Source organism: Pteropus alecto, unplaced genomic scaffold (assembly GCF_000325575.1).
Source record: "Pteropus alecto unplaced genomic scaffold, ASM32557v1 scaffold92, whole genome shotgun sequence".
NCBI classification, from domain to species: Eukaryota; Metazoa; Chordata; class Mammalia; order Chiroptera; family Pteropodidae; genus Pteropus; species Pteropus alecto.
Window position 1 is genome coordinate 1,978,068 of NW_006432447.1, and position 24,894 is coordinate 2,002,961.

Consider the following 24,894-nt stretch of genomic DNA (forward strand, 5'->3'; position numbering starts at 1 on the left):
AATTATATATTATAATTATATATAGTTAATCACCTTAGCAGGCCATGAGTTTCTGGTCATCATAGAGGCCCAGCCACACCCCGGCTCTTCTCCCTGTCAGGTTATGAGAACCAAAAACTATCTCTCCTCTGCTTAGGCTTCTCCAACTGGCATCAAAAGAATCCTGATAATCACAAGCAGCTTTTGGCATGATCTGACCCTCCACCGAGCTGCCTGCATTTCAAACTTGGCTTCAGGTGAGGCAATGCTTGTTCCAGAGAAGATTTTAAAAATCATTTAGGATTCTAAAAGGAACAAAAAAGAGTGCTAGAGGTCAGGCCCCTTTTGAAAATTCTCTGCTCTTTTCAGCGGGGACGTGGTATCACTAACTTTACTTCCATTCGAGCGGCCTCCTTTCATCTCTCCTCGGCGCCTCTGTGTCCCTTGGCTGTCTCACTTCTCAGGCTCGAAAAACCAGGGGGTGCAGGTTGAATGGTTTGCCATGGAGGAGAGGCAGCCTCGCCCTTTTCTTTCCCTTTCTACCACTCAAACTCTCTGTCCTTCAGAGCACAGCCAACACCAAGCCCCTGGTCTCTTCATTCTGCTTCCTCCACTCCAATATTCAGTCTTCAATGACTAAGAATAGCTGAATGGGACCAGCAGCCCCTACTCAAGTCATTTGGCATTTAACAGAGATTACAGCCACCAATGAAAGGGGCAGCATTCCATGCCTGGTCCTGCGAAGGAACATGAAGTATTCACAGCACCGTGCATAAATCCCTTTAGGTCACGAGTAGAAGTGCTCTTGGATTTTTCTTGATGTCTGACCTGTAAACAGCGATGCGCTAGAACCATTGTTAGCCAACTGCTAGCATCTCTTCCCAATTCTGAGTTCAGTGACATCATGTTCACAGCTTAAAATCAGTCATGATGGGTGTGTTTAATCACCGCAATCAGCAAATGCTACAAACTGGACCCCTCCCCAAAGCTGCCTGTTAGCCATTCGCCAACACACCACTGCCCAGAAACCTCTTTACCCTGATCACGGCTCTGAATACCCACATGGCTGACGTTGGCTTCTCTCACCTCCATTCCTTCTGCCACCCTTGCAGAGGCATTTGTGAGTAGCCATCCCCCAATGACCAAATACTGAGTGGAGGGCATTGTGACAATATTGTTTTTCTTATTAGTCATCCTCACCTGATCCACACTGATATAATCTAGAATAGAGGTTCCTAACTGGTTGCCTGAGTGCTGAATGCAGCCTGCCAATCCATTTTATTTGGCCCACACGGCATTTGTTAAAACGTGTGCATTAGTTGCCAGAATTTAAAATCTGGTAGGTTTCTCACAAAAACCTGTGTTTCTAATGTTCTGGAAGCAAAAATCAGATCTAGCAATAACGGGCAACCATCCGTGCATTGAAACAGTCGGCTGGAGTTGACAAGCAGCTCCCTCTCTGCACTTGAAACTCAGTTTTCTTTTCGCCCGACGCCTCGTCCATGTAGCTATGCTCGCTCACGCTGCCTTACCTCTGCGGGCATTTGAATCCGGCTTAGGACAACATGTCCTGGCCCCTGTCTCCCCACTCCATCTACGTGGGACACTTAATAATAAATCAAGACAGGCTCTGGGGCGGGGGTTGGGCGGAGGTGGCGGTGCAGAGGATGGTAGAATCACATTCCACCGGGGAAATCACTGAGAAATAGCTCTAGACCTTGGGAGTGGAGCCTCCCGTTACGGGTAAGATTTCCATGGTCTAAGGTATGGGAAGAGGGGGAGGAAGGATGGCATTCCAGGTAGCATGAGCAGCAAGAGCAAAAGCCTGGAGATGGAGATTCAGCAGGCGCTTTAGGAATACCGAGACCCAGGATTCATGCTGCACAATTGGAGGGGTATAAGGAGAAAAGCGTAGGCTCGGCCAGGTCATGAGGACCTTAGATTTGAGGTTTCATTTACTTTAGTTTGATGAATTCTCTCCAAGCTCTTACTTTATCCCAGGCTTTCCCCTATAGCACGAACATGTATGATTGAGATGAAACCTCTGCTCGGGACTTTTATCCATCGTTTAGTTTTCGTGAATTTGTGTTTGTTGGTGTTTGTTCAAAGTTTTTGCCATGGACCTTTTGTCCGGTTAACTTAATATGAAGTCCTATAGTCAAACCCAATAAACAAGACCTTTTCAGGTTAAAGAATGTAGCTCATTTCCCCAAGGACTGGGGAACCCCAAGTGCTCCAGGGGCTTGTTCAGAAAGTGTAGATTCCTAGAAGTCTCTGTGGCCTGTCAGTCAGGAGGGTGCCTCCCAGCGGAGCGTCAGCTCATGGCAGAGTGTGCAGGAGGAAGAGGGGAGGAGGCTGTGTGGTGGCTGAGGAATGAGGAGGTGCTTTTGAGAGAGATGAAAGGGAACGGGCACAGAAAGACAATGAAGAATCTATTTATCAGACAGTAAGAATGTGGGCCCAGATTGTTTCGGGAATAAGAGAGTGGTGAGGTAAGGAATCTGGTAGTGAGCTACTACACCGGGCTCCAAGGAAGTCAAGGGTGTGTGTGTGTGTGTGTGTGTGTGTGTGTGTGTGTGTGTGTGTGTGTGTAAGTTACCAAGGTGAAGATGGAAGGACCCCTCCCCTGTAAACAGATAGGTTTTCTTAGGCTCCTTGCTGAGAATCTCTGAACTGTAATAGAAAAAATATAGTTCAATGTGATAAACATGCTGTCTTAGCATCGGGCAGAACTCTTAGGGTGTGAACGATCTGTCTTTGGGAGAAGATCAGAATGCACTGCTGGGGGTAGAGGGATGGGCATGGATTTTGGCAGGATGCCAGGGAATGAAGAAAAGATGATGAAGCTGCTCTTTCAAGAGAAAAGGAAAGAAACTTGTTTTTCACTTCTGAGAAGGAAGAACAGAGATGAGAGCAGGGAGAGGAAGGGAAGGGGTTGGAGGGCAGGTAGATGGCACAAGGCTAGGGAGGGGTAGCCAGAAAGAGTTTAAAAAATGATAATGCCTATTGTGATAAGCGGTGTTTGCTGTGTTCATGTGCAGTGTGACTCCACTTCATGACTCCAACACGTCCATGAAAACTTTGTTTGAATTTCTCCTCTTTCTCTCCGGAAGCAAAGGGTAAGGCTCGACGCCTGGATCAGGCCCATGTGAAACAGGAGGGAGAGGCAGCAGTTACTACAGCTCACAGAATTCAAGGCAAGTGTTCTGGGTGGGAGGGGAGCCCGTCTCCCGTGGGCTTCAGGGGCAAGGTGGCCCTGGGTGGCACCTGGGTGTATGGGAAGGGCAGCATGGAGGAGCACGCCAGCTCCCCTGGGTCTCGTCTTCCCCATGTTTAATAGTAAGAACTACTTACTTCAGGGGTTAAGATCACATGCATAGAGCTCCAGCTCTTTGTAGGTGCTCGACAAATACATTAGGGTTGTCTTTGCCCTGGTCTCCAGCAATGATGCTGCCGAGTTCAGCTCTGCGTGTAACAGGGCGCCCTGATGAAGGCTTGATATGGGCCAATTTTCCACACCACCCCCCATATCCTATACCCTCTCTTCCCCATGCCTGGATTTAGGACAGGGCCCCAGATAATGCTGACCCAGCCAAAGCAGTTCTCACCATTTTGCCTCATCAAATAGGCTAAAGAATAAAAACCCTCAGAGGTCATATTTACTGTGAAATTCTAAAATCATATTTATTCACCAATTCACAGAAAGTGTCATAATGACCACCAACATGAATCAGTTTGTAGGCATTTACAAGCCAAGGCGGAAAATAAATATCTGTCTGTGTCGAATAGCATTTAACAAATTACTCGGAAACGGCAAGAATCTTAATTGTTAGAAATTTGAAGTGTGTGATTCCAACATAGGTAAGATCACAGGCTCAACAGATTCCCGTGACGGTTCTTGTTTCTTCCTATATCTCTATGTACATACAGATTCTCAGTGCCCATCACCCGGTGTCAGCCTGAATTGGACAGGACAGCTCATTAGGCAGGGGAGGGGGTGCTGATAGAGGTGTGGGGAAGGAAAGAGCAATTTCTCTGATCTTTGCAACTAGGCAACCTCATTCATGGAGCAAGATGACAATGCCCTCTCCTGAAATTAGATCCAACATTCTATAAACGCATTCAGTCCCTCCAACGAGACAGTCCAGAGGTGGCATTGCATCAACTCATACACACACAATAGTATAGTTAGCAAATAAACACATTTTCTAGACTAAAAGGATTCATTCTTTGAGGCAGTTGGAAGAGCTCAGAAATCTGACATGTCAGGTACACACTGGCCCACCCCGGGAGGCGCAGCTGGCCATCGTGGGAGACTGGCTGGCCAGACTGGCAGTAACTGCGAGATAATAACAGTGATTGAAGGTGATTGTGTAAAACGAGGCTGCTGGTCCTCCCTCTCTCTGCAGTGTCAATATCACAGGGGCTTTGGAGAGAGAAAGCTCGCCTCCTCTCTCAGACCTTTCTCACACACATTGTGGCTGGCAGTTGGGAGTAAACAGCCATCCAAGACTTTTAAATGGTGGTGGCATCTTCAGACACAGGAGAAGAGAAGGGCCGAGAGGAGAAACCACTGGACCTTTCTGACTGGCCGAACCCAGGACCTTTTACATTTGGTTCCAGAATTGTGTCTGAAATTGTCAAAATTCAACAGCATTTCACCACGTGTTTAGGAAATGGTCGAGGTGACAGAAGGGAAGTCCCCGGCCCTGTTCCCTGTAGAAATAGCTTGCTGGGTGTTATGCAGATGTGGTATACGTGGTATGAACCCACTAAGTGCCACACCCTGTCACTGCTTGCTACGAGAGGGCCAGGCAGACCCAGTGCTTGCAGCTGGTTGGACACTGCACTGAATCTGTGAATTAGTAACGGTTTCTCCTTAGCCAGGTTGTGATGATCTAGGAGGGGGATGTAGACAGGCTTCTCTGTGGCTCATTTAAGTTGGGGTATAGTGATACTACCGAGTGTCTACCAAGTCATGACAAGCTAGATCTTCAATTTCTAAATGCTTACCAAACTCCTACCATGTGCCAGGCCCTGTTCTCAGTGTTTTGAGAGCTAAAAGTAAACAACAAGAAGAAAAATTGTAACACCCAAACCAATGTTTCTAAGGAATTTAAAACGTGTTGGGACCATCAACATCTTCATTCTATAACTTACTTATTTCTCTATTATAGATACGTATATGACACATATATTTAGCTGGTCCTTCTCCAACTCATCTCTGATAATTTATATTTAATACATTAACTAATCTTCCAAACTAAAGTGCCACCAAATCATTCCAAATCTTACCTTACCGACATTATAATGTCCACGCCAATACCATAACACACCCAACTCTAATACCTACAGATTTCGTTGAAAACAACCAACTTCTACATGCACTTTCTTTTCTAAACTCACCAACTGGTTTTCTTCAGTCTCCTTCCAAGCCTGTTCAGCTCAGGTCACCAACAACATTTTTTTTTTAGAAGCAACTGAGGTCAGGTTGGAAGCAATTAGATGGCTTGATCCATCATGACTGGCTCAATTAAGAACTGAAATCACCTGCCAACAGCTCTGACTTTGGAAGCCATTGATACGGCTGCCTCTATGGTAACACTGCCAGACGTCCCCGAAAGTCTGCTGAAACTTGGACACAGCTCTCAAGACGGTGTTCTGGTTGCTGTCACTCCTTTCTATCCAGCCTCACCTGTTCCCTTCCTCTGAGTCGCCATCTCTTCTTATTTTTCTGAATGCTCAGCCCTGGGTACCAAGTCTAATTTCCTAACCTCTAAAAGGCTTTTGCCTTATTTCCACCCCTTGAGATTTACTAGCGATGATGAGCCTTACTTCTCCTGAATCCTTTGCACATCGGCTCCTTTGTAGCCGTGAAAGGGAGCTGGGGGCTGGGTTTTTCACGCTGACTAGGATAGATGCACTTTTGTCTCCAGGGGTGGAAGTGCAATCTATTCACCTCTGTGACCCATAGGCACCAGCAGAGCACCTCATCGCAGAGCTCCTCGTGAACCCTTCCCGAGAGCAGATGTCTCCTCATCCCGTTCCCTCCCTTCTCCACACAGGGACTGGAGTCTGCAGCTGAGACTTGTGATTGGTTCTCTGCTTCTGAAAATAGACACAACCTGTGGGCTCGTTTCTCTGATAGCTCTTTCTGGTGGGGAAAAAGAACCCTCACCATTTGCATGTGCGTGCACGCACACACGTGTCTGCGCACGTGTGTGTCCCAGTTCTGTTCTAAAATGCTCAAAAAAAAAATAAATAAAGGGTCTGGGCAGCAGAGATGCATTTTCATTTGAAGATAAAAGCTAGCAGACATTAAAGCTGACATGTTTCTGTTGCCTGTGATTAATACATGCTGTCTGCGTTTTGGCTTTTTGCACGTCTGTTGCCCTCTTTTCATTAGTCTATTGAGAATTGAGCTTCACCTTGATGAATCTCCTCTGCAGCCAATCTGATAAAAGACGCTGGATAGCAGCACAGGGCTTTTAACAGATGAGGGCTTTGTCTCAGTGGGGATGGTGCCCATGGCTTACTGGTTGGAGGAAGTGGGCTCATCAAGGCACATCCACCCCTGCTCCTTGCTTAGGGGCTCCTCTGACTGGTGATAGCTGAGAAGGGGTCACTCTCCCAACAGCCTCACTCCTGTTCTTTTTCCATTTCTTAAGCAGGAAGGTTACCCTCCCTCCACTGCACTTCTAAGCCTCCTACGTCTGATTTTGTAAAGGACCGCAACCTATACGCTAAGAGAAAAGATGGAGGAATCTTTCTCCAATGGAGCATCTTAATTTTTCAGACCTTGTCCATTCATTGATGTCCAGTGATCTCTGATTTTCCATGTACTTCAGCTTTTATTGAGCGCATGCTATAGACCAGGGGCCATGCTAGATACCCAGGGTGCTGTGATAGATAAGTTATTCTTCTTGACTTGAGGAAGGGGCCTGCGACAGCAGAGGAAGCAAGAGTTGGGGAGCCATACTAACCTCACATAACCATGGGTTCCCCATCAGGGTACCCCATCAGGAGCCTGGGAAGTGAGGACAATTGTGGTTCCATTTCATTCAACTGAAAGTTGTCATGGAGCGGGACCCCGACTGTAAAGATGTGTTACCTCAATGGTCCAGAGGTACCAGCTCCTCTCTGCTCCTTAGAATGGGAGGAACTGGCTGGTGTCAGGATGCAGTACTCTACATTTCTGACTAGTATAAATGGCTGACAGGTCTGCCCAATGACACGCCAGCATGTTTCACTTTTGCCCAGCCTTCCTAATGAAAGCCCCCTCACTGCTCACTCACTCCACCTGGTGTCCTGGCTGGATCTGAGGTCCTCACCCTCAGTCCTAATGTCTTCCTATTTTACCTGATTTACACAAGTCTAGGCCTGCCAAGGAGAGCAGAGCTCATCCTGCTTCCCGAACTACCAAAGGCCTCTCCATCGACTGCCTGACATCCAATTGCTTGTCCTTTTGTCCACATTAGGCTTTTGCAATAAATGACTAACTTCAGTGAAATATATGAAATGGCCTTAAGGTCTTGGGAAAGAAGTGTTTCATTAGAGAATTCATGCAGAGAGGCCAAGCTATAAAGAAAAAGCCCTTTGGGATCTAAGTGGCCTGAGGAAACACTTTACCTCCACTTCTGGGATCTCCACCAGCCAGCGACGGGCAAGCCCTACTTGTTCTTGTTAGCATATTCTAACCTGCTAGCGATGAGTTATTTTGATACGATCTCTGTGGTCTCAGGAGACTGGGCATTTAATCAGAAGACCTTTACCAAGCCGGGTTGGAGAAATGAGGGTGTCCTTTAGGGCATTTGGGAGGACTCAGCAAGGAGACTGCTGACAGGACCAGGAATGTGTTTCTGATCTGGAGGGAACTGGGGTTCCTAGAAACTAAAGAGCAAGGGGCAGCTCTCCGAGGCCATGTGTCTGGGCTCTTGCCCTGCCCGTTTCTTTTCAGTTCTTCTACTGCAAGCCCCGCGCCCCAGTCCTCCATCTCCCGACCTCCGAAATCCTTATCCGAGGACAGATTCCGTACCACAGTTAGTTGTACATGACGGATAGAGTGCCAACTAGTCCTCCCAAAGGTTGATGGACCTTCATAGTTTAAGCTACAAATCAAAAAACTTAATAATTGGTGGACCCCAGGCATCTGGTCAATGGGGGGAAAAGAGCATTGGTGAAGCTTGGCACCTCTGCAGGTCTTAGAAATTCAAGGGCCAAGACACTGTCTGCAGGGAAGGTGGCAGGTTTGTTTTTCTTTTCGACTTTTAGTAACATCCAGAATGAGTTACTGCCCTTCCAAGAAAAGCCATTTATTTCCTATCCAATTTAGTGCCTGGATTATGACGCTGCATGCTCCAGACCTACTACCCATGGAGCGGTGTTGCAGTAACCTGGCAGTGTCCTTAAATGACCACACTCCACTGTCTGCCAAGCAGAGAGGCTGTGTGGACAGTTCTCCAGGTGATGCAGGGTCACTGCTGCAGTTTAATTGTTTCCCCCTGAAGTATAGCCCTGGAGGAGGGACCTGGATGGTGGCCTCCCTAGGGATAAGTGGCCTCATGACGGCCTCTCCTGGGAAGTTTCTCCAGGATGAAAGGGGACAGACCAGCAGGAAGCGGCTCGAGGGAAGGAGAGGAGTTGAGACTAGGACCAGGGTTCTCTGAAACGACTGCTTCAGGGAGTATGGACTAGAGCCTGGAGGGCCCTGGAGGGTGGGTGGTACGTCTGCTTTGCCCCCTCTCCTCACTACACTAGCAGTTGATTTTTTAACTTGTTAACAGTCATCTCTTCCTAAAGCCAGCTTAAGTCACTCTCCTCATCCTCCACATGGGTGGTCCTCACACCTTAGTGGTCCTCACACTTTAATGGGCAGAATCAGAGCCCATTAAAATACAGATGGCTGGGTCCAACCCCTGGGGTTTCTGACTTAGTAGGCTGTGGATGGAGCCTGAGAATTTGCATTTCTCACTCATTCTCAGGGGATGCTGATGCTGTTGGTCCAGGGACACACCTCGAGAACCTCTGCTCCACAGCGTCAACTGTGAACCCTCAGCAGTTCCTTGAAGTAGAGCCCTTTCTCCCTCTTTGGCTTTGACTTGGGGGCTCAGAGGCGCTCCTTCACGTCAGGCTGTTACATGGCCTTGGGCCTTGCTTGGCGCAGGCCTTCACCTGTACCTGGGTCACCCTTTCTAACTTTTGAGGTCTGGCCGCCTGCTGTACATCCTTAAGATCTTTCTTTGGCCGAATTTCCCTGAATCTTAGCTATGTTATTCTGGCCCAGTGGGCAGGACAACTGGCTTTCATCTACTAGTGAACTGAGTCAGATCAGGGTAGATTTAAGGAACACAGAGAATGGCAACTACATGTGAATAAAATTAAATTATAGTTTAAAAAAAAAAAAAAGAAAAAGAAAGCTGGAGAGCAGCAATCCTTGCCTGCTTTCCTAGAGAGTGCCTCAGTCGGCCTAGCAGTGTGTCAGGGCTCCCAGAGTCACACCTACCACCTTAGGGTGGAGAATGGCCCAAGCAAGTCATCCCACCTCTCCCAACCCCAAACGTCTGTCCCTGACAGCGCTGACTGCTCATAGACAGCCTCCAACCCCGCAAAGGAAACATCCCGGCAACTCGCAAGATCAGGCGATGCTCATGGCAGGGCCATGTCTCACTCATCTTCCCTTCCCATTCCTGGCACAGGGCCTGGCACAATGCGGGCGCTCAGCAAGGATTCGCTAAATTACATCAAACGTAGTTGCAAACACGAAATCCCATCTGTTCACTGATGGCATACAGGAAATATCTGATAGATTTCTGGGGTGCTGATGGAGGTAACGTCTTTGTCTCGTTTTGTCTCCCTGGGATAGTCAAGTCTGGCTTTGAACCCATGGCCCTTGTAAAGCCACATCTCCTTCCTAGCTGGCGCCAAAAGGAAAACTAGAGTGAGATCTATAAAGCAGGTACAGAATAAATTTATAAAGTAAAGCACATAAAGACAGGAAAATGAAGGTGCTGGAGCAGACTTCAAAAATTTCATTGCTCATTTCCTTTGCCTACAGCTGGACAACTGAAAGTGGTTATATGAAAATTAAATTGTGGCAAGGGCTTTGGCTTGTCAGCCTTGATAAATGTCTGATGCAGATAGAGAATCGTGTACCATCGGTAGCCCGCCAGGGTACACTGCAGGAGGCTTTGGGGATCCTCCAAAGGCCTGAGAATTATCTTACCTGGAAAGGCTCTACTTTGCACTGGTAAATTCTTTCAAAGAATTAGACAAACTCCCTCACTTTTTTTTGTAAAACCGATTTAGTTAATTTAAATGAGGGGATGGTTAAGAAAAGTCTTCCTTTCTTCTTCTTGCTAATATTGAATCATAAAGCCAAGAAGACTGCTAATTTTGAAATGTGCTGGGTCGGGCTTTCTACTGATTATGTCGCTATTGATTCAAACAGTCACAATTCTTTAGGATCATTTTTAGAGCGATGGCATGAGCTGGGCTGAAATGGAAATCAGTCTGAGATGATGAACACTCCTGCTTCGAAATCATTATGGGCTGAGTCTAGTCTTGCAGAGAAGGCCTTGTGCCTGGGTGTTAGCCCTCAGCTCAGTGGGGTTAGCACCCAGTAGTCAGTCAGTCCCTGGACCCAGGGCCTTCAGCTCTTGAGGGATGCTTGCCTGCGTTTGAGTCAATTTAACAAGTGTTTTTTGTTTTCATTTTCCTTTGGAACAAGGACTTTTAAAACAGCTTATTTAAAGACTATGGTGTTCTTGTTCATTTTGGAGGCAAAAACCACTGGGTAGTTTGAGGGAGGGTCTAAGATAGCAATTTGCTTTCCCTTGGCAAACAGAGGGCTGCTTTCCATGTGCATAGGGTAGGGGTGTGCACACTACAGCCCGAGGGCCAAATCTGATGATTGCTAGGTTTTGTATGGCCCGTGAGCTCAGGAAGGGTTTTTTTTTTTTTTCCTTTTCCATTTTTAAATGGTTGAAAATAAAAAATCAAAAGAGTAATACAATTTCACGACATGTGAAAATAATACGAATTCTACTTGGCTGATATTTTTTAGGGTTTATAAATAAAGGTTTTTTTGGACCCTAGCCATATTCATTTAAGTATTATCTGTGGTCGGTTTCATGCTGCAAGGGCAGAGTTGAATGTTTGCAAAAGAGACCATACGGCTTGCAGAGCCCCAAATAGTAACTATCTGGCTCTTTACAGACAAGGTTTGCAGAGCCCTGCCATGTGTACAGAAATGGAGAACACTGCTTCCCACTGGTACCCCTCTTCCTGGAGGGCCTGCGTCCACAGGGAACAGCTCTTGCTCCATGCAGAGAGGCGTGGTCTCAGCTTGCTTGATGGGATGATTGAGGATGTTCAGAAAGTGGCAGTGAAGAGATAGCCCACTGAAATCACATTTTTGTTATCTAGGTGAGTCTGGGCCTCGGCCAGATTTATAGCATTTGATCAAACCTACTAGAATATACTTTTAGCATTCTTCAAGTCAGGTGGCCAACCCATTGATTGCTTTACTGCACCAGAATAACTGGTTCTGTGCAGGCATTTTCCATCTCAACCTCCTCTCCCTTTTCCTCCCTGTCACCTGAGTCACTTGAGAGGTGTCAGTCTATCTATTTTCAAGCTCCAGAGGACAGAACCTGATCACGCACTTGGCAAGATAAGCAATGATCTGGCCTCTGGCCAAACGGGTCAGCTGTTCCTCCCGGGTGCAAGTCTGCATCTGCCACTACTGACGTCTGGATGAGAGGCCACAGCGTGTCTGGGTCATCTGGGAGTTTCGGTTCCCAGATGCCAGCATATGGAGCCTGGAAACGCTGGACTGATTAATTTTCCATTTGTGGTTAGAATATTTGGGGGAGGGCAAGTGACATTACTCACCACTCACCTGGATAATACCTGAACTATTGCTACTTCTACATAACGGACCCTTCTTGTTCTCACCCTGGTGTGAGTAGGGTGCTGGGAACATGACAAATGCCCTTTGACCCAGCAGCACCATTTCAAGTGCCTCATCTCTGAACCGGCCTGTGGACTGTGATCTCCCACAGTAGGAGTTGATGGAAAGGGCTCTGACTTGATCCTGCTGTTTCTCTGCATGAGTCCAGTCCACAGACTGCTGCCCTACTCAGTGCCGCTTTCACCTGCTCCCTCCCTCCCCTAAACCCTCAAACACAGAAAGATCTTCCATGCCCCAAACAGCTCGCTCAACCATGAATAAGTGATGCAGCCACTGAAAACAGCCTGAGGGCAAGGAACACCTTCCCCACCCCACCCAGACAGGTGCTCTCAGGAACGCTGGACTTACATATTTTAAATCAAAATCCAATTCAAACGAAAATTGGTTTTAAACATATAAAGTACTCATTTTACTGCCATAAAATTGGGAGAATTCTGTTAGCTCCTAAATGACCAAAGAATCTTTTTATTTCACTAAGGGTACTGTGAGAACTACACAGTCCTACAGATTTCCTCCTTGTCAATGTGCAGACACGGCCTGATAGGTAAAAGCTATTTGGTTGGGGGAATTCACAGAGGTGTCTATTTCCATTCGATGAATACAAAACCAAACTTCTGCCAACGTTTTTCCCTAAGAAGGGAAAAATAAGAGCACGGGTTGAGTTTGTGAATGTGTCCCTCTTCTTCCTGTGACTTCTCTCCCTCCTCTACGTCTAATCTCTTGTATAATTTCTATGCCCCTTTGCAAGAGGCTTCTCCTCTGCAACCATCAAGTCCTCTGAAAGGAGGAACTTATCTTACTCAGCCTTATTCCTTTCCCACAACTTCTGTTCGAGTCCCCAGCACATAGTAGGTCCTCAATACCTGTTAGCTGTGTAAATACGAACATAAGTAGAATCGGGGTAGTGGGCACAGGACCAGGAATAGAAAGCAGGGCATCTAGTCTTGTATATCTCTGAATGATTCTGAGCAAGATGCTTGAGTCACTGAACCCCAGTTTACTCATAATGAAAATGTTTCTGACAACAGATGTCCCAGCTACCTCACGGGATTATAAAGAGGCTCAAAAGAGGAAACAGAAACAAAAAACATTTTAGGTGATGGAAAAAGCTACAAAAGTTAGTTTTCTGGAATCAGAAGGTTGCAAAGGCCTATTATGGGTCCTCCCTGGGTGAAGGTCAGACTAGAGGACATTGACAGCTGTCCTCCTTCATAAGTAGATTTAATGACATGGAGTACAGTGAGCAGATTCTGAACTTTCTTTTGAACCTGAATGCACCTGTAACTAGGGACTAGCTTTGTGCCTGTGCCAAGCCAATACAGGATGGACTAGGGGAGGCTGGGAGGATGTGGACAGATCACACATACTGAGGACAAAGCCCAAGACATTCGAGCCTCATGGAAGTCCTATAATGGCCCTAATTCTTGCCTGCTATTCTCTTGGCCACCAAAGATCACAGACCAGTTACTATAGCAACAATTCTCCTCAAGAGGTGTCCATGTTAGGAAGGAGATGGAAAAGATTTCCTTATTAGAAAAAGAAGAAGTAAATAAATTAGGTTTTTAGATATATTTGCCCTCCACCCTAAGTGCTGCTCCTTTTATGAGGACAAGAAAGAAACAGCTATCACCGCAAATATGCTTCTAATTCCCAGCAGATAAATTTCCAAACTTTCATTTTAGACTTGATGCAGTTCACGCTTGTTCTAATACATCCAAGAAGAATGTATTTTCTCAAGAGGCAAACCAGTAGGAAAAAGAGGACGAAGGACCATAAGACTAGGTGGTGACAACCTTGTCAACCTCAGGCCGCCCTCTGGCCTGGGAGAGCCCAGCCACCCCCGTCTTCTAGATCGACGCCCTGCATGAAGCCCGGTGGTGTCACCTCATCAGCCCTTCCTTCTGAGCCCTGGCTACAGGCTTGTCATGGCTTCCGCCTGGGGCAGCGCCTGTGTGGAATGCTTCCTGGATCCTGTGGTTTCACGGGGTGGAAGCCCCCAGCAAGGCAGCCACACCGGTCTCAGCAGCTGCCAGGCAGGTAGACTCAGGTAGCTTTGGCTGGGGACCAAGTCCTGCTGTGGCTAAGGTTTCAGACTTTTCATATAAGCTTATATGGCCTCAGAAAGTTCAAAGGGAAAGGCTGTCCAAACTGGGGAGAGTATGTGTGTGCATGTGTGAGTATGTAAACTTCTCCCCGTGAACTTAATTCTGCCTCAGCAAGGACTTTCTTTAAAGTGTTAAGGACCAAGACCTCAGGTATGCGAAGTCCGACCACCCTGCCTGAATGAAGCCACTTGGAGAGTTAGCTCAAGAAAACCTGCTGTTCTGCATGGAGAGATGATAAGAGTCAGGTACATACACAATGAACTGCAGACCAAGGGCCTTGGGGACACAGAGCCTGGGGGAAGTGAGTGACAGACAGGCTAACCTTTTCCCCTGCAGAGAAGAGCAAAAGCAGAACTCTGCAGGTTGGCAGACAGGGTGCCGGGGAGCCCAGGGCAGGAGCAGTGGGGGCTGCAGGACAAGGTATAACCTAAAGTCCCCACTGGGGGTGACACTGGGCTTCTAGGAACCACTCTGGGACACAAGGAGTGTCCAAGGTGTGAGGGGTGGGTTCCAGGAGGCAGGGGAAGGCCTGCCTAGCCTGTCACAGAAGTCAGAGGTGACGGTGATAGACTCAGCATACATCAGGTGGGCCTTACAAAAGGGACAGGTGGGCGGGCCCCGAGAGCCAGGCACTAGTAGGGGAGGGTGGAGTCGTCCCACTCCAGCTGGGCTTGCCTGGCTCCGCTCTGCCCGCGTCTGCCCCTGCCCATCCCTTCCTCCTCCTGGTCATCGCTGTCGTCCGAGTCACTGCTGCTGGAGCTTATGTCTTCCTCTCCTTCCTCCTCCTCCTCCTCCTCCTCAGTGTCATCTTCCCCACGCCCCGGTGCTTCATGTTTCTGGGGGTCGGGATAGAAGGGAAACCACTTTGGAGCTTACAGTTCTCCCTCTACTAAGCAAACATTTTGGGCCCCTGGGAATTCCTTCCCCTTAATGCTAACCCCTTGGGCCTGGAAGGGAGGGCCTCTGGTGAAAGGCAAAGCAGACAGCCAAGGACAAAGGCAAGAAGGAGCAGCAAATTCCAAGACATGAACTCGAGGTAAGACACGGGACATTTGGCCAATTCCATACACTGGCATTTCTGGAGCTTATCAGAATGAGCTTTCCAAGTCTTCGGTGTTTGCTTCTCAGTGAGAGAATGGCATGTAAGCTTGTACCCCTTTTACAGGTGGGAATATAATGTCTCTGGGAGCAGAAGGTCTGAAACAAGACTCAGGTGGCCTTTCCCTCAAAAATACTCCTCTGGGAAGGACAAAGTTCATGGTCCTCATTTTTCATGCCTGCCCCTCACTTTCTGATTTGTGTCCTCAAATTCTACCTCAGTTTTTCCTTCTCTCATCTCTGTTCCTCCCAGTTTTTGGTGATTCCAGCCAAATCTTATTTCTTTCTGGATTTCTGTGTTGAGTTGATGAACCAGCCATCAGAGATGTATGTCCTTGCTTGGCCATGTCATCTCTCTGGAGTATCTTCTCTTCTACCTTTACCTCCCTCAAAAACTACCCATTCTACAAAGGTTCCTTTAATCTAACCTCCTCCAAGGAGTCCTCCCTGAACACTCCGCCCCCATGGATCTCTCTGCTCTTGCTTCACTGACAGTTGGCATCACTAGGTTAGCCCTGGGTAGGCACACTCTTGCCCAGTACTCAGACTGCTCCAGGGTGGGTGGTCATTCCCACACCCAAGGCTCATCAAGGGAGGAGATGCTGAGTCCCTACAGTGGTGTGCTTAGCACTGTACTCACTGCACGCGCCAAGCCATGCTGGCTTTGATATTGGAGCATGAGATCAGCTGAGGAGGAAATGGCCACTGCACACGCCAAGCCATGCTTTGGATATTGGAGCATGAGATCAGCTGAGGAGGAAATGGGAACAAGGCTGGAATAATCTTTTCATTTATCAATGACTCTTTCTGATCTACCCCTGCTTTACTCTTGGCTCTATCTTCACCTAGTACCAACAGGCTGACCAAAGGGCACGATGCCAGTGGCTTACCTTGATATTCACATGCCCAGAGCAGGAGCCTTGGACAATCATGGGTAGATTCTGGGGGCTGCTGGCTAACTGGTAAGATTTGAATTTTAGAATCAGGCAAACGGGAGTTTAAATATCGGAGTTGCCATTGCCAGCTATGTGAGTTTGAGCACTTTCCTTCCCTCTCTGAGTTGGTTCCCACCTTGATAAATGAGGATGAAGACTTCTACTTCACAGGCTGCTGGAAGATTAAATGAGGTGATGTATGTAGCATGCCCTGTGCAGTGTCTGGCATAATGAGGGGCTCAATAAGTGGCAGCTATTATTGTTGTATTTTTGTTTTAACCTATTCTGAGTCTTTAAGTGAGCTCTGCAGGCAGTATGGAGCAAAGCCAACCAATTTACACTGTTAATTAATCAAAAATTCAATACTGAGTCCCTAAATGTTAGCTCCAAGCTAAATACGATGGGGGTGGCAAGGGATAGACATCACATGGTTGCTTGCCTTAAGAAGTGTCTGGTTCTGTTTATAAAGTGAGAGAAATTTACACATTTTTAATCAGTGATTCATTTGGTGTGAAAGTAGGGTCCATCTGGGTTGTGAGGGCTGGAGAAGCTCAGAGAAGTGAGGGATCAGTGAGGCTGGGCTCCTTGGGCAGGGCTTCTGGCCCAGGAAAGGTGGAGCTGGGTAAAGGGGAGGCATCCTGCCTAAAGCTCCCAGCCCCTGCGTGAGGTTCACCTCCATTGGGTTGACTGTGATAGTGAGCGCAGAGTCATCCCAATCCATCTCGGCCTCCTTGGCAGCCTCGGCCTCTTCAGTGAAGTGCTGGTGAGCAATCCGGACTCGGTGCACGCCCATGGCCACCACGAACACTAGCATGCACACAGAGATGATGATGACCACCGTGGCGACGCTTGGGACCACTGGAATGAGGAAGGAATCCACATAACACGGTGAGCTAGCTCACTCTTAGGATGGAGCATGCACTAAATATCCATGCATAGGTTAAAATCCACCCTACCACTTCCCAGCTGCAGAACCCTGGGTCAGCACCTACTCTGTCTGGGCTTCGAGTTTGTCACCTGCACAATGGACTTAATAATTCCTATCCCATGGGTAGTTTGAGGAAAAAATGAAATAATATGTGAGTTTCCACCTAGGCACATAGTAGGCACCCACTAAATGCAAATTTATTTGCTTTTCTGTCTCTGGCTTTTTTCCCCTCGAATTATGGGAAACCTCCCACCAAGAGCCAGGCACTGTGGAGCTTAGCAGAAACAGACGCGGCGCCCAGTAGACAGTAATATAATATGGCAAGTGTTGGAACAGAAGTATGGGTAGGGGACTTTACAAGATTGTGCACACATGTGTGTATGTGAGCGTATGTAAGGGGTTCAGGGAAAGTATCATACAGGACGTGACTTTGAGTTGGGCCATAAAGGGTTTGTAATAATTTACCCCAGCCCCTTGCAACTAAGCTCTGTTATTATCTGTCATCCGTAACTTGTTTACCTGATGGACTCCCTACTGAGGCTGTGAGCATCCCAGAGGCAGGGCCCCTAGCTTTTCCATTGTTGGGTCCCTCCTTCAGTTCTGGGCACCTCTGGCTGCTGCATCCAACTGTTTAATGGGTGGTCTTGAGTCACAATAACCACCTGGTGTACCGTGGTCTCTCCTGCCAGGTTGCCTACCTGAACTGCGCTGGATGCTACTCCGGGACTCAGGGTGGTGGACGGACTGCAGGAAGGGAGGCTGCACGATAAGGTGGTTGACATGCTCCTTGTCTGAAACTCTGACCTCATGGAGGACGCTGACCTGGGAAGAGCAAGGAGAGGTGCTGTTGACCAGGAGGGCCAGATGGGCCAGCAGCAGCAGTCCTCCCAAATAAACAAGGGAATGGATGGGTGAGCCTGGGTGTCCCTTACAACCGCAAGACTCACTCACCTCCAAGGTGAACTCATTGCTGGTGTAGCGCCCGTTGAGTTCCGAGCACTTGATCCTGAACCGTCGGGCCTCAAGGGAAGCAGAACGCCAGTTGCGGTAGCGGATGTGACGCAGCACCTGCTCATAGCGGCTCATGGAGCCCACACCTGTGCCAAGAGACCATCTGTGTCATAAGAAGGCAGAGGAGACGGGGGAGACAGGCTGCAGCTGCTGTGGCCTGTGGGTGTCCTGAATTCTACCATGCTGAGTGCTTACAGTGTTTAGGGGCAGACAATATACTGCAGCAGAAGTTCTAAGGAGCCACTGAAATTGATTCATAGGATTTCCACATAGATTGGTCTCTGATCAGAATGTTTGACCTCATTTTTTCAAATGTTGTAGTATTTGTGGCAATTAAACCTAAGAGAAGGCATCTACCTAGTTTCTATAGGAGATTTCCCTGGGAGAGGGGATGTGGTCCAGGTCCTCAAGGCGCTGGAGTAGCTGAAGGAGGAGGGGCTAGAAGTCCATGCTATGATGCCAAGAGCCCACACCTGAGCCCGCTCCCACAGGTGACAGAGTGCCATCACTCTCGTGACTCCCTGATGAGGCCACCCTGAGAGGAGAGACCACTGGGCAAAGGGGCCGAGTGTGGCCTTACCGTAGATGGAGTATCCTGCAGTGGAGTTGGTGGCATCCAGGTGTCGCTGATGGAGCTCACTGTGGTTAAGCTCCAAGCACTCCTGTCTTGGGTCCAAGTCCCCTCCCAGCACCAAAATGTCACAGAAATCTAAGTTGTGAAGCATTTCTTCTAAGACTGCTGATTTGGGGGCTGCTGGAAGACAGCCACATGGGAAACATAGGCGTGAGGACAGTTCAGACAATGGCCCTTGCATATCAACTTCCTCCTCTGTGATTGCACCCCAGGTTAAGGCTGGGTCAGGAGAAGAGGTTGTACAATCCTAAGTACCACCGCTGCTTGGATGGGTGTCTAGGCAGCATCGATTTGTGTGAAGAGTATGAATACAGTCATCAAAAGATGTGAATTTCAATGCCAACGCTGCTACTGAGAAGATGTATTGTGTTAGAGAAACTACCTATCCCTCCATTTTTTCATCTGTAAAGAGGGCAAGGGTCTTGACAGGATTTAAAACAGTGCCTGGCACATTGTAGGTGCTCAATAAGCAATAGCTCTCATTTGGGGCCAGAGATAAGTGCCCCTTCAACATGCTCTTGTAGCTTTCTCCATGTAGTCACAGTGTGTATCTGTTATCCCCAGTAGACTCTGAGGTTCTCAGGGGCAGAAGCACTGTCTTTTTATGATGGAGTCCTCGGTATCCAACCTAGGCACTGGCATGGAGCAGTATTACTATACATTGCTCAAATGGAGCTGCACCATTAAAATAATTAAAATAATTAAGTAAGTTGGTTCATCTAGTTGACAGCTGTTCGTCAGTCTAGCTGTCTTTGCCTGATTTTGGGGGCTCTAAATTTCCCAAAGGGATGTCTGAGTATTTGAATGCTGGATGGGTAGGCAGTCTTAACAAAAAGTCTTACCTTAAAATAAAAGCGACAGGTATTTAGGGAGTCATTGCTGTGTACCAGGCAACGTGCAAACAAGATCCTAACAGACAGGCATTGGAGGGAGGACTAGTGTAATCCCATTTCCCTGATGGGGAAATGGAGGTTTCAACGGGGGGACTGGAATGCCCAGGGTGACACAGATAGAAGAAGAAGAGCTAGGACAGAAACTATGACATTCTGATTCCACAGTTTATGAAATCTTAACCTCTGGGCCAGTAGTCTTCAAATGTTTTTGATCTTGCAGTTTTTTATTGCAAAATTTGTGAACCAAGATCATTTAAATAAGTATATTTATTTATTTATAAAGAAGACTAATATATTTTGTACATTATAAAACATTTATAAAAACAGAAATTAAAAAGGACTCACTAAAGAGATAATTATTTTAAATAATTATTTTACATTTTAATTTTTCATTGATACCAAAAATATTTTGGCTCTCAGTAGATATATACTTTTATAAATAATTTTTTATGCTTAATTTTTAAATTCTTGCCAATCTCAATGGCTTCATGTGTCATTGGCAAAATCTAAGTGCACATTAATATACACCTAAGACAAAGTCTATCATTAATAATAGTGTATGTGTATCTCTATTTCAAATAATCTTCTCGTGGTTTCTGTTATTTTTCTGTTTTTTTTTTTTGTTTTTTTTTTTGCCAGCTTCTTGTCAGATCAGATTGGGTCATTCTTGCTCCCACCTCGCTCTCCGTGTGGCTGATGTTTGTGCGAGGTAGGGGTCTCTGCCATTTTCTCATTGTTATTTTGTACTCGCATTAGGGAAGTATCTTCCATCTGCAGTTTCCTTGATTCCCACTGGGATGAAGGGACTGTGCTGGGCTCAAGGACTTAGAGGTGACTAAGTCTTCATGGTTGAGCCCTCATGGAGCTTCTGATCTGGTTTAGCAAATAGACAACCACCACCGAGGGCTAGTGAAAGCTATGTGTTAGAGGGTAGCAGTAGTGGCTGGGGCTGTACGGAGCAGGAGGCCTAACCCAGTCTAGGGGGCAGGATGATGGAGGAGAGAGCCTTCTGGAAGAGGTGTTGAAGGCAGAAATGTTTGCTAGCAACGATCGATCGGGATGGGGAGGAAGAAGAACCCTCCAGGCATAGAGTGGAGCAAGAGCACAGGCGTGACCTAACACAGAGGTGTATGTGAGAGAGAGGGTTATGTGTGGGGGACTTGCCTGTCCTTTGTACTGAAACAGCACGAAGAGTGAGTCACTTGGGACGGAAGATGATGCTGGAACAGGTCACTGAGGCAAATGCCATTAGCCTGCTTGTTTAAGGCACCCATAATCATGGTTATTCTAACAATTAGAGTAAAAATTTAAAAGTGCTAATAATAGGTCTAGGGTACTTGGCGATGTGCTCTGCAAGCATCTCTCATAAACAGAAGGTAAGAAAAGGACCCAGATAATTGCTTTTCCCTGCACTGTCTGTGTGCTGGTGTCAGGCCTGACAAATCTAGCTGCTCTCAGCTATAGCCTGCAACCACTCAGGTCAGAGGCCTTTCCTTTTTTGTCTGATTTTAGCCACAAGTGAGGGGAACAGGGAAGAACACACAATCTAATGCCCCTTGGAGGGTAACTAGGAAACCGCCCTGCCTGGATAGATGGTAAGACACCTGTCTATTTTGTGAGCTAAGAAGGGCTGCTTTGCAGGGGTCTCGCCATCCGCTAGGGACCAGGGTGGTTTAAGGTGATGGGTAATTAGGATTATTTTAGAAGCAGCCTTCAGGGACTCAGGCCCTCTGATGCCAGCACATCATTAGCAGCTACTCTTAGAGAGGGAGAGCAGGAGTTGAAAGTATTCTCTTGGAGAAGGCAGCAAAGGACAGTTCTCGAACGGGTATTTCTCCTGTAGATCCGGGCCCCAGGTTTTCCTCCCTCCCTCCCTAAGTCCCTTCCTTTTTTTTCTTGCCTCCTCTAACCCCCTCAAGCCAGCAGAATATACTGTAGCTTTCAGTGCAACTAAGTGTTTCTCCCTGGTAGATAATTCAAATTACTCTACTTTCGCTGAACAGCCCTCCCAATAACGAAACCGTTGGAAAGAACAATCGGAAGGTTCCCTGAGAGCTTAGAGTAATATTGCTGAACAAGACTTTTACTGTGTATATATTAGGATGCAGTTATGTTTTTTTCTTTGCGTTTCTTTAGCTTTTCTTCTGATTATAAAAATCGTAATGCTCGCTAGTGAACATTTTGCCGTTGCAGAAAAGTGAAAGGGAACAGACACAAATGGGCTCTTATGCGTCTCAGAGAATGTCGCTGCTGGTATTCGGTGTGTCTTCTTGACATTTTTCTATGTACTTTTTTCTTTACATGGTTGAGATCAGTCTAAGTGTAGATACTTGGTAATATGCATCTTGCTTTTTGTCACGTTTAGCATAAATGCCTTTCTTCTAACAGCACTTATATGGGGGTCCCATGATTTGCTGAGCCATTCATTTCCCTTCCTGTTATTTACCTGTGTTGTTTCCAGATTTTTGTTTGTTTGTTTTGCTACCGTAAATACCTTGCTATGGGGAATAATACTGTTATCCTGAAGTATGATTTGATGTGGCTGAGAGAACTCAAGGCCCACTGCCCACAACTCAGGATGCACCCATACCTGTGGTCTTCAAGTCACCTGGGGCCTCAGCTTTGGCTAAAGTGCTCACGATCTTGATGTCAGGGAAGAGGATCACTCCTCTGGCACTTTCGAACTGGGCAGCGGGTCTCCAGAAGCGGTCTGTGCCACGGAGCGTGATCTGGGGCTCGATGGCCTGCAACACCATCACGTAGGTGTCCAAGTCAGGGATGCTGATGCACACATCTTCTCCAAAGCACCTGGACAGGACACGATGTAACCATCCATCATGCGGCCATGGACATGGCTACATACAGCCTCTTCTAGTCCTTGATGAGGCATCCTGATCACCTAAGAGTCTCCCAGGATGTCAACAGACATTTAAGTTTAAAGACAGATTATAGTCAAAACAACTAGCGATCTAGGGACTTAAAAAGATTGGCTCCTGGGAGAAATGGGAATTTTCTATACCAGCAACAAGTAACCATTAAACCTTTAATTATCCTTTAACAAATTAATCAATGGCCACGTTAATTAGATAGCAACTGCTCATTTTGTGCATTAGGATTTGGTAAACAAATTGCTGTCTAACTGGTTAGTTACAGCCATCTTACTAAGTGAAACCCCAGGGCTGAAATCTCCTGCCACGGCCTATACATTATCTCTCTATGAGGGTGTCACACGAGTGTGCCTGTCCCAGGTGTGCTGGCAGAGTGCTATAGTAATCACGCTCTTTTTTCCTGATGTGCTGCCACAAAAATATTTGGGAGGCAGAATGGTGGCGTGACAAGAGCAAACCTGGGAAATTTGACAGGCAAGGGTCCACGGCTGGGCTCTGCCGCTCCTGGGCTGGGTGACTCTGGGCAAGGTGCTTCGCCCCTGTGAACCTCAGTTTCTTCATCAATGGAATGGGAAGGATGATAATTATCTTACAGTGGTAAGGATTAAATGCGACAACATATCGAAAAGAAGCTGACTCAGAGCCTGTATCATGGTTGAAGCTCAGTAAATATTGACAGGTCTGATACTCTCATCAGACCTCATCGGGTATCTGTGTCATTGGCACTTTCAGCTGGTCATCTAGGCCAGAATCTAGGCTGCAGTGGAGAACCTCAGGGTCCAGATGGATGCTCTGGGAATGCTGGGTGAGCTCCAGCTGGTGGCAGTGATCATCCTGCATGCTTTGGGAAAGTTTCTGAGGGAAGGGTAGGCTGGGTAGTTCCCACGCTGGGCTGCTCTACCCTCTTTCCTAGGTGGGTGAGGTGTGGGAGCGGTAGTGGCTCCTACTCCCAGTTTTCTCTGGCCTTTGTCACACCAGTCCCAGAGGACACCCCTTTTCTCACCAGTTTAGAGAAGCCTGGTATCAGAGCTGAAGACCGGCCAGGCTGGTTCTTCTGAGGGTGACTTCTCCTTACCTCAGGCCTTCAAGGGTGTGTGTGTGGGGGTCTCCATTGCTAGAACTATTGAATAAAATTGCCACCTGTGGGCTTTATCGTGGCTCTTGATCCAGGCCCCAGCAATGTGGTGGTCAGCAGAGCCATCTTTCCCACCTTTGTCCCAGTCTTTCTGGGTCTTCTTGGCTCCAGATGATATATGACTCACCTTTCATCTCCCAGAAGTTTTTCTGGGGTCCCCTTCCTAGCTGCCTATGGCAGCTGCTATGGCTGAGAAATGATCTGATAGGCCAGTAAGGGAGTTATCCACAGGCTTTGGTAATAATCTCACCTCCTAAATCTAACTGCTCCCTGGAGACAAGAACCATGCCTTCTCTTTCTCTTGTATACTCATGGTATTTAGGAGCTCTACAAAGCTGGGCTGGTTAATTAGTAAACATGTGTCAAGCACCTACTATGTACCAAGAACTGTACCCTTAAATCACACCACTTAAAACTGACTCCCTGAGAATTTACAGGAAACATCTAGGCATTAGATCAGATACAGAATAAAATAGAGAAAGCTGGATCTGAGCTGACGAAACAACAGAATATTTTCTTTACAAAGAAAACAAAAGGAGACAGAGTGCTGCAAAACGATGTCGATGATGGAGTCCCTGTTCATCCTTCTGGCGACCACACCGAAGTTGTGACAGAAACAAGGAGCAGCAGCAAAGAAAAATTGCCTGGGATCTAGATAAACAAGCCATACAACTAGGGAGAAATCCGAGAAAGCACCCTGCAATGACAGAAGGTAGGATGGGGCGAGGACACGGGGCCGCCCTGTCCCGAGCAGCTGAGTGAGACGGAGGCTGCGGCAGCGGCAGACGCCTCTTAAAGGGGCCGCATCCGCGAGCGAGCGGATCTTCATGGCAACGGACTTGTTCGCTCTGAGCATCAGTGCCGACTTGGCTGTGCGCAGGTGGCATGAGGGATTTATAGGGAGATATTGTCAGAGAGAAGGTCGAGGTGAGACTCGTTATGTACAGAAGTGCCGGTGGTATCCATTGTTCCGTTGAGCCCTCTCCCCTCCCAGTGTGCTGACACAGTGCTGCCATAGCTGTGACATTATCAAACTGGATACCAGAGGTCGCTCCTCCCAGAGGATTCCCTGAAACCCCACCTCCCCCAATCTGAGCCCCACTCAAGCCACATCCAGGTGAATCCTCAGTGAGTCAGATGCGCCTAGCTGAGCAGCACCTAGACTCACATTGGAGGCAGCTGGCCTCGGTTTCTGGTGTGGCCTTTTGAGGCAACTATAAGCACAGCATCTGTGGATTTTGCTTGCTGAATCTTGACAGGTGGCCCCAGAGGGGTAGAGGTCTGAGCTAAGATTGGCCTGCAGCTGAACCCCTCTCA

At 47.4% G+C, this 24,894-nt stretch overlaps 1 protein-coding gene across 1 annotated transcript in view; it reads right to left on the bottom strand.

The window, feature by feature from the left end:
- Window positions 1-12,197: 12,197 nt before the first annotated feature.
- CLSTN2 (calsyntenin 2) overlaps window positions 12,198-24,894 on the bottom strand; it is a 361,956-nt gene continuing 349,259 nt past the window's right edge. The window contains exons 12-17 of the mRNA XM_015585757.2: window positions 22,145-22,362; window positions 18,608-18,781; window positions 17,968-18,113; window positions 17,715-17,838; window positions 16,762-16,946; window positions 12,198-14,891 (exon numbers count right to left, since the gene is read on the bottom strand). Of these exons, the coding sequence (XP_015441243.1) occupies window positions 14,688-14,891; window positions 16,762-16,946; window positions 17,715-17,838; window positions 17,968-18,113; window positions 18,608-18,781; window positions 22,145-22,362 (1,051 nt within the window). The 3' untranslated portion in view covers window positions 12,198-14,687. The remainder of the gene's footprint in view (window positions 14,892-16,761; window positions 16,947-17,714; window positions 17,839-17,967; window positions 18,114-18,607; window positions 18,782-22,144; window positions 22,363-24,894) is intronic.